General features: G+C 38.9%; 1 protein-coding gene across 1 annotated transcript in view; it reads right to left on the bottom strand.

Moving 5' to 3' along the window:
* Positions 1 to 220: 220 nt before the first annotated feature.
* DNAJC15 (DnaJ heat shock protein family (Hsp40) member C15) overlaps positions 221 to 9,981 on the bottom strand; it is an 83,084-nt gene continuing 73,323 nt past the window's right edge. The window contains exon 6 of the mRNA XM_052650083.1: positions 221 to 2,149. Coding sequence (XP_052506043.1) covers positions 2,079 to 2,149 — 71 coding nt within the window. The 3' untranslated portion in view covers positions 221 to 2,078. The remainder of the gene's footprint in view (positions 2,150 to 9,981) is intronic.

The raw sequence follows: 9,981 nt of genomic DNA, 5'->3' as shown, positions 1-9,981 counted from the left end.
TTAGTACTTACAACTTTATGACGTCTACAAAGTCCTGAGTGCCCCACACTTAAGGAGGTTACAAAGACAAATGACAAGATTCTTGCTCTAAAGGTTCTTGTACTTTTGTAGAAGAAATAAGTGACGTTACATAAAGAGTTGTTTCACAAGGTACCAAATGTGAGGAATCAAGTGCTACGGGAATGTATTCGTTCGTTTAACAAATATTTATTGAGTGTCAATGTAGCAGTGACCAAGACAGATACAGTGCGTGTTCGCTGAGAGCTGACAATTCATGGGATTACTTTTGCTGGAAGCACCAGAAAAGGAGGGACAGACATTTCAGCTTGGCCTTCAACTATCCCCAGGCTTTGAACACGTGGAGATCTGGGTATCAGCAGGGCATTCAAGGTACAGAGGTAGCAGTGGACCGGAAAACATACTAAAGCACAAAAAGCCTGTGACACACACGGGGATTTTAAAGCAAGAACCGTATTTTACTGACTCTAAGAATCAATTTTAAGTCAGGTCATCCATTATTTTATGTACCAAAGGAAAACACGGTTCACATTTAGAGCAGTGGCTCTCTACCTGGGGCAGTTTTGCCCTCCAAGGAACATCTGGCAATATCTAGACACATTTTCAGTTGTCGCAATGGAGGGGGCGCTCCTGGCCTTTCGTAGATACAGGCAGGGATGTTGCTAATCATCCTACCATACAAAGGAGAGCACCCCACAAGGAGGAATGAGCAGCTCAATGAGTCAATATCACCAATGCTGAGAACTCCCAACTACAGGATGTCATGAAGTGAAAGATGCGTCTAGGCTATTACAAAAGCATTTTAAGATAGATGAAACGCAGTAGTTCTGTTTACCTGGGATGAACCCAGCGTTGCAAAGGAGTACAGGAAAATAATGCTGGTATTCTGACTCTCTTTTCTCCCTTTTGGAACAGTAAAGTGATGATGACCAGGGGCTGTGTTGAGGAAAAAAAAAACTTTGAATGCACTGTACAAGGGCAGCCCTTCCAGACTGTGTGTTCATCTGTTGCGTTGGAGAAACCCTGCGCTCCAATCGAACTAACAGACTCTATTTCTGCTAATTCTGACTCATCTCAGGAGAAGAGCTGCCTCACCCATCATATATCTCATTGTTTTTAAAGCCCAGCTCTACGCTACTGATTCTATGACACAGCCCCCTGACGCCCAGTGTAAAACAGTCTTTTATTTTGAACTTTTTTGGCATATCATCTGCGCCTCTCTAATAGTACTCCTGTGGTTTATCTTTCCTCTAAATTCAAGTTCCTTTGGGTCAGGATCCATGCCTGGTTCACACCTGGAACTCTTGAGGACCCCTACAGGCCTCACATGCTACAGGTGGTAAATAAATATTTGTAGAATGCATAATTGAATAAATACACAGCACCAGAAGACTGTATAATTAAGCATGAATCCCTCAGACTTCTCCCAGCAACTTCCAGGCTTTCCTCACAGGGCTCATTCTGTAAACCTTTAATCATTTTAGCAGCTCTCCAAGTTCTCAAGCTACAGCTGTGGGAGCTCTGGGAGAGCAGCGTTCTTACCTAACCACTGCTTTACAAAACACCCTTTAGTAAATTCCATCAAGCTTCAGTTCACTTTCCTGGGGTGGCAGTCAGGGTTTCGTCTCACAACATTTAAAGCACCTCACATAGGCAGAGTGCTAAATTCCTTTGAAGAAACAAGGGACAATACGAGCATAAATATAAGAGCAAGAAATTCTACACTCTTGCTCACAAATTCCAATTATATTACTGATAATTATACGGCTGCAGGGGCTGGGGTGAGGGGAACTTAGTAACAGAAGCCTTCAAACGTATGACTATCAGAGAGAGGAAGAAAATAAAGGGGAAAGATCAGTGCTAGAATCTTCATGTGCTCCTTTGAAAGATAATACAAAGCCAGACTGTTCATCTTTTATTATTACACAGCTTAGACATGGAAGAAGTGACTGTGGTCGGTACACATATGAAGATTATGAAGGCCATGGTTTAGATTAATTTGCAGGGCAACTGTTACAAGGTCCCCCTTTTTCTCCTTCAGGGTGGTCCCTGAGCATCCATCAGTGTTTGGTGGCTGCTTCTAGCAAGTCTTTTGCTTCATTAATTTTGGTTGCTAAGTAAGGAGATCCACCTGAGAGGACAAAGAAAAGAAAATGGATTAATAGACACTTCACTATTGACATTTTTTAAAGTCTCAAATGACGAAAAACACTCAATTAGACTTCTCTGGTATTTTCCCACACATTCATGCCCTGACAAATTATTTTATAAGCTCTCTAGAAATCACAACAGTATAAATTAAAACTCGTTTAGTGAAGCACTACAGACACCTAACAGTCAACAATAATCTCTGAGAAAAATAAACTTATGATCAGGAGTAATTTAAAACACACTCAAACATTTCACTGGTCAGACATTACCTTTCAAATGCCGAATATCTGACCAGAGAATTTTCTGAAGTGGATGGTTAGGTAAATAAAATAATGGTCCTTCTCCAAGACTGTATTTTTTTGTTTGTTTGTTTTTAAGGAAAGAATATTCTATGAAGGAAGTTATCTTTCTGAAGGAGGTGAAGCAGTCCAAGGGTGCCTTCAAAGTTTTATCAAACCATATATTTTCATAAAAATAAGCTAAAAAGGCAACTATATACTACCCAGCTCTAAAAGTATTTTACTAATATTGGTCAATATTAGTAAATAATATGATAAATAATAAATCAGTATAATAAAAATAATGTTAAAGGGTATGCCCCCTGCTCTCTGATACAGTGCCATTAGAATACTTATAGAGCACAGAGTTGCTGCACCTTAAATAAAACTTAGTCAGTTTTCAGAGTTCTTCACAATGAATTATTGTGAAGAGGAAAATTGAGGTGAATTTCAAATTCAGAATCGTTATAAATGACAAACAGGAGCTCCCTTACATATGAAAATACTGGCCCCAAACTGTCACACTAAAAATATTTAAGCGTCATACGCCTTCTAACTTCTAGTCCTGAACACTTTCATGCTTAACGCTCAAGCTAACAGTCTAGCTCACCAGTCTCTGTGTGTTTATTTTTATTTTTTTATTCTCCCCCTTGAGTACAAATGATCCACAGCTGTTGAAAACATCTTAAGACCTGAGTGGCTCACAACAAACCACACACACAAAAAAACATCTAGACAGCAGTGGTGTGTGTACGGTCCTGACTTTATCCCGGCCTTTTACTGATATCACACCATCCATTTTATAAGGAAAAAGGAAGCAGGAGACAAATCAGCAACGGAAGGGCGACACTCAAGCTCAAGGAGCTAAATTTAGCTTTCTACCCTTGAGGAGATCACTGACATTTTCACATCAAGATCTGAATCGCTATAAACACTTAAGGAACGAATATATCAGAGTGTCCTTAAATACACAATAAGAATCAGAAATGATATTGATGCAAGTTTCCATAAGTGCTTGGTTATGAAATAAACTGATATCAGGATATCTTTGAAAATGATCTCAGAATTAGGTAATGTCACTCTTGGTGATAAGCTGTTTCCATTTTTAGAGTTACCAAGGTAATGCCAGGCATCTTGTATACCCTCCACAAATATTAAAATATTAATTGAACTCAAACATAACCTTTAATTGATTGAAATGCATTCTGGATATTTCAATCATTGGCCATAATATGCTCAGTTAGCAGAAAGGAAAAAAAAAGCACAGAAGATCGAAAGTCTCATTAAACATTATATTTATTGATGGGAATGCTAGAGGAAACAACTGACAGTTTATTCAGAACAACACTGAATTACCCTTCACCCTCTTAGTGAGAGGGACACTGGACTTTTCACTTTTGTGCACAGCTGAAACTTTGGGTTCAGTTCTCATTCTACCCTTATTCTATCTTCCTAAAACTTGGGGAAGTTCTTAAGCCAAAAATTACAATTGCTATACTCCCTTTGGGGGCCTCCCTGGTGGCTCAGTGGTAGAGTCCACCTGCAATGCAGGAGACCTGGGTTTGATCCCCGAGTTGAGAAAATGCCCTGGAGAGGGGAATGGCGACCCACTCCAGTATTCTTGCCTGGAGAACTCCATGGACAGAGAGGAGCCTGGTGAGCCACAGTCTATGGGGTCGCAGAGTCGGACATGACTGATCAACCAACAGGCGTGCACGCACACACACATACATATTCCCATTGAACAGTGCTTGATTCAAATTAGGATCTATCAGTGGGAGGCACTCTTGTGAAATCCGGAAAGTGGAAAAGAGAAAGGCTTTCTTGCTGGGCCTCTTTTTACTGCTGCTAGCAAGTGAGATCATGGTGTTGTGATGGCAGCAACTAAGCTTTTTGTGCAGTTCTAGCGGTGGTCCCTGAGGTAGTCAATGAGTAGCTCCTCTGACAGCAGCTCTCTAATTGCCAGCGGAGCCGTTCTTGCCAGCTAAGTCTAAAATTTACTCCTTTAGACCTCCCAACAATTTGTAACCATTCATTTCCTGCACTAAATGCTCTTCTGCTTAAAACACCTTGTTTCTGGCACTAAATCTCGACTGACAGAAAATATATAGGATACATATCCTTTATTTAATGGAAAAAATACACCTTTGAATCTTTCAGTCCTGCTCAGATTTCTTGGATTCCATTTAATTAGAATACTCACCCTCAAACTTGATCTCTGAATCTTTGTACTTTCACTATATGACTACTGGAGCTCTTCAGCTTTGGGCTATCAAGGACTATTAGGTTTTAGACCACCCCTCCCACTGATACCAACTAGAAGACTTCAAAAAAATTCACACATATCAGTATGAAGGCACTGGAGGCCTACCAAGTCAGCCAGGACTGAGGGTCAAGTTCCTGGAGATAAGGAAATGTGCCATGATTAGTCTTAACATTCTGCATTGCTTCTTGTCTTCAAAGGAATCAGACACAAAATAGTACATATGATACAATTCCACTTACATGAAATATATCTACAGCAGGAGAAAGCAGCATGGTGATTGCTTAAGACGGAGCAGAGACTAACAATGAGAAAGAACACCAAGGAACCTTTCGCGCTTTGAAATGTTCTATGTCTTCATTGTGCTAGTATTACATGGGTGTATCTATTTGTCAAATCTCATCAAAAACCATGCATTTAAATACACATTTTATTGTATGCAAATTATATCTCAATATGGTTGATGAATAAATTAACCAGCAAACTATATGTTGGTTACAAGATACCATATTTTTTTTTTTGAGACGATCTTTCTAAAAGAATATAAAAAGGCATACACCAATGAAAGCAAAGTTGGCAATGGTATGCTAATTATCAGATAAAGTGCACTTTAAGGCAAAATCCAACACTAGCAATAAAAGGGAGAAATATCAAAGTGCTAAAAGGGCCAATCTTGAATTTGAATATATCTGATAACGTGATACGCAGATGACACCACCCTTATGGCAGAAAGTGAAGAAGAACTAAAGAGCCTCTTGATGAAAGTGAACGAGGAGAGTGAAAAAGTTGGCTTGAAGCTCAGCATTCAGAAAACTAAGACCACAGCATCTGGTCCCATCACTTCATGGCAAATAGATGGGGAAACAGTGGAAACAGTGGCTGACTTTATTTTCGGGGGCTCCAAAATCACTGCAGATGGTGACTGCAGCCATGAAATTAAAAGATGCTTACTCCTTTGAAAGAACGTTATGATCAACCTAGATAGCATATTAAAAAGCAGAGACATTACTTTGCCAACAAAGGTCCGTCTAGTCAAGGCTATGGTTTATCCAGTGGTCATGTATGGATGTTAGAGTCGGACTGTGAAGAAAGTTGAGTGTTGAAGAATTGATGCTTTTGAAGTGTAGTGTTGGAGAAGACTCTTGAGAGTCCCTTGGACTGCAAGGAGATCCAACCAGTTCATCCTAAAGGAGATCAGTCCTGGGTGTTCATTGGAAGGACTGATGTTGAAGCTGAAACTCCAATATTTTGGCCACCTCATGCGAAGAGCTGACTCATTTGAAAAGATCCTGATGCTGGGAAAGATTGAAGGCAGGAGGAGAAGGGGACGACAGAGGATGATATGGTTAGATGGCATCACCGACTCAATGGACATGGGTTTGGGTGGACTCCGGGAGTTGGTGATGGACAGGGAGGCCTGGCGTGCTGCGGTTCATGGGGTCGCAAAGAGTCGGACACGACTGAGCAACTGAAGCGAACTGATAACATAGGTTCAAGATATATAAGAAAAACAAGGACAGAATTAAAGGGGGAAATACACGAATCCATAATCAATGAGAGATTTACTATACCTCTCTCAGTAATCCATGGAAGGGTTAGATAAAAAGAAATACTGAACACACCTGATCTAAACGACATACATAAAGCACTCCACCCTATAACTGCAGAGTGACCGCCTTTTAAACAGCACACAGAACATTTATTGAAGTTGACATGTGCTGAGCTCTAAAGCAAGTTTCAACAAACTTCAAAGACTCAAGTCACAATAAACAGTGCTACTTGAATTGTGTTCCATGGACCAGTGCTGGGGTACAGGTGTTACTGAACCACAGTGAGTTACTGAACTAAACTAGGTTTAGAAACTGAGAGCAAGTGTTCAGAAAACACTACAGCCAAGCATAATACCGTGCATCTGTAGACTCTAATGATGAAAAATTAGGGCTTAGATCTTATATATCTTTTTATTTCAATTTTCTAATAAAATCATTTTTGTTATATTTCACAAAAGTTACCAGCCCAACAGAGATTGGGGGGAAAAAAAAACAAAAAACAAAAAACAAGTCCTCTATCAAGACGGTTTGAGAAGTACCGATACGTGAATTAACAATGGTAGAATTAAGCTGAAAATCAGTAATACAGATAGGGAATTACAATGTTTGGAAATTAATCAATATACTTGTAAATAACCCAAGCATCAAGGAAAATATCACAACAGAAATTAGCATTCAAAATAATTAACCAAGCCAAAGGTTAGATTTCTGAGAAAAACTAATCAAGTTCCTAGCAATGCATTTCAAATTTAAATGAAATAAATTCTAAGAAAAATAATGTATCAAGATAAAATGATACAAGAAGAAACGGAAAAATCAAGAGAATCCTAACTATTTAAGAAACTGAATCTGTAACTAAAAACCTTTCCACAGATAAAAATTCTGGCCAGGATAGCTGTATCAGTAAATTTTTCTTAAAAAATAGAAGAAAAGGAAAATACATTTTAATTCTTTCTATGAGTAGCATTCTTTGAGACAAACTCTGATAAAAAAATATATCACAAGATAAACACAGATGCAAAAGCAAATATCAGCTTATCAAATCGGACTAAATTCATAACCAAGTTAGGTTTATATCAGAAATCCAAGACTGGCTTTAACATTAGAAAATTAATCAATTTAATTCATTACATCAACATAAGGAAGAATACATGTATAATCACTTAAACAAATGCAGAAAACGTACACTCACAATAAAAACTTTAAGTAAGCTAAGAATAGAGGGAAACTTCTTTTATGTGAGAGGGAGTTATGGAAAGAAATATAGCAAATATCATACTTAGTAGTAAAATGCTGAAACCTTTGGCTCTGAGATAAGCAACAAGGAAAAGATATCTACTATCATTTCTATTTAACACTTTATTGGAGTTTCTGGCCATTATAATCAATGCCCCCCTCCACTTCCTCCCCCAAAGGACTAAACAGAAAGAAACTGTCATTCTTCATAAATTGAATGACTGAGTAAGCAAAAAAATCAAAGGCTCTAAAGACAAAATCACAGAAATAATAACCGAATTTAACAAAATGGTAGATATGACAGCAATATAAACAAAAATTAACTTTTTAGGTCTAGAAATAAATAACTATATAGTATACACTTTTAAAACAACACAATACATAATAGCATTTCAATAATCAACACCTAGGAACAAATCTAACAAATTATGCATAACTACAAACTGAAACATCTCATTGAAATAAAGTTAACCTAAATAAACTTAACACCCAACAAAATGTCCTTTTCATTATAGGGGACTGGAATGCAAAAGTAGCAAGTCAAGAAACACCTGGAGTAACAGGCAAATTTGGCCTTGGAGTACAGAATGAAGTAGGGCAAAGGCTAATAAAGTTTTGCCAAGAGAATGCACTGTTCAGGTATGACCTAAATCAAATCCCTTACGATTATACAGTGGAAGTGAGAAATAGACTCAAGGGATTAGATCTGAGACAGTGTTTGAAGAACTATGGACGGAGGTTCATGACATTGTACAGGAGACAGGGAACAAGATCATCCCCATGGAAAAGAAATGCAAAAAGGCAAAATGCTTGGCTGAGGATGCCTTACAAATAGCTGTGAAAAGAAGAGAAGTGAAAGGCAAAGGAGAAATGGAAAGATATACCCATTTGAATGCAGAGTTCTAAAGAATAGCAATGAGAGATAAAAAGCCTTCCTCAGTGATCAGTGCAAAGAAACAGAGGAAAAGAACAGAATGGGAAAGACTAGAGATCTCTTCAAGAAAATTAGAGATACCAAGGGAACAATTCATGCAAAGATGGGCACAATAAAGGACAAAAATGGTATGGACCTAACAGAAGCAGAAGATATTAAGAAGAGGTGGCAAGAATACACAGAACTATACAAAAAAGATCTTCACAACCCAAATAATCACGATGGTGTGATCACTCACCTAGAGCCAGACATCCTGGAATGCGAAGTCAAGTGTGCCTTAGGAAGCATCACTACAAACAACGCTAGTCGAGGTTACAGAATTATAGTTGAGTTGTTTCCAATACTAAAAGAGGATGCTGTGAAAGTGCTGCACTCAATATGCCAGCACATTTGGAAAACTCAGCAGTGGCCACAGGACTGGAAAAGGTCAGTTTTCATTCCAATCCGAAAGAAAGGCAATCAATGCCAAAGAATGTTCAAACTACCTTACAACTGCACTCATCTCCCACGCTAGCAGTGTAACACTCAAAATTCTCCAGGTGAGGCTTCAACAGTGTGTGAACCGTGAACTTCCAGATGTTAAAGCTATATTTAGAAAAGGCAGAGGAACCAGAGATCAAACTGCCAACATCCTCTGGATCATCAAAAAAGCAAGAGAGTTCCAGAAAAACATCGACTTCTGCTTTATTGACTATGCCAAAGCCTTTGACTGTGTGGACCATAACAAACTCTGGAAAATTCTTAAAGAGATGGGAATACCAGACCACCTGATCAGCCTCTTGAGAAATCTGTATGCAGGTCAGGAAGCAACAGTTAGAACTGGACAGGAAACAACAGAATGGTTCCAAATCAGGAAAGGAGTTCATCAAGGTTGTATATTGTCACCCTGCTTATTTAACTTATATGCAGAGTATACCATGAGAAATGCTGGGCTGGATGAAGCACAAATTGGAATTAAGATTGCTGGGAGAAACATCAATAACCCCAGATATGCAGATGACACCACCCTTATGGCAGAAAGCGAAGAAGACCTAAAGAGCCTTTTGATGAAAGTGAAAGAGAAGAGTGAAAAAGTTGGCTTAAAGCTCAACATTCAGAAAACGAAGATCATGGCATCTGGTCCCACTACTTCAAGGCAAATAGATGGGGAAACAGTAGAAACAGTGAGAGACTTTATTTTGGGGGGCTCCAAAATCACTGCAGATGGTGACTGTAGCCATGAAATTAAAGACGCTTACTCCTTGGAAGGAAAGTTATGACCAGCCAAGGCAGCATATTAAAAAGCAGAGACATTACTTTCCTAACAAAGATCTGTCAAGTCAAAGCTATAGTTTTTCCAGTAGTCATGTATGGATGTGAGAGTTGGACTATAAAGAAAGCTGAGTGCCGAGGAACTGATGCTTTTGAACTGTGGTGTTGGAGAAGACTCTTGAGAGTCCCTTGGACTGCAAGGAGATCCAACCATCCTAAAGGAAATCAGCCCTGCATATTCACTGGAAGGACTGATGCTGAAGCTGAGAATCCAATACTTTGGCCACCTCATGCGAAGAA

This window comes from Budorcas taxicolor, chromosome 12 (assembly GCF_023091745.1).
Source record: "Budorcas taxicolor isolate Tak-1 chromosome 12, Takin1.1, whole genome shotgun sequence".
In the NCBI taxonomy this organism is placed as follows: Eukaryota; Metazoa; Chordata; class Mammalia; order Artiodactyla; family Bovidae; genus Budorcas; species Budorcas taxicolor.
The sequence above is the reverse complement of the archived record's forward strand: the minus strand, read 5'-3'. Positions and strand labels throughout refer to the sequence as shown.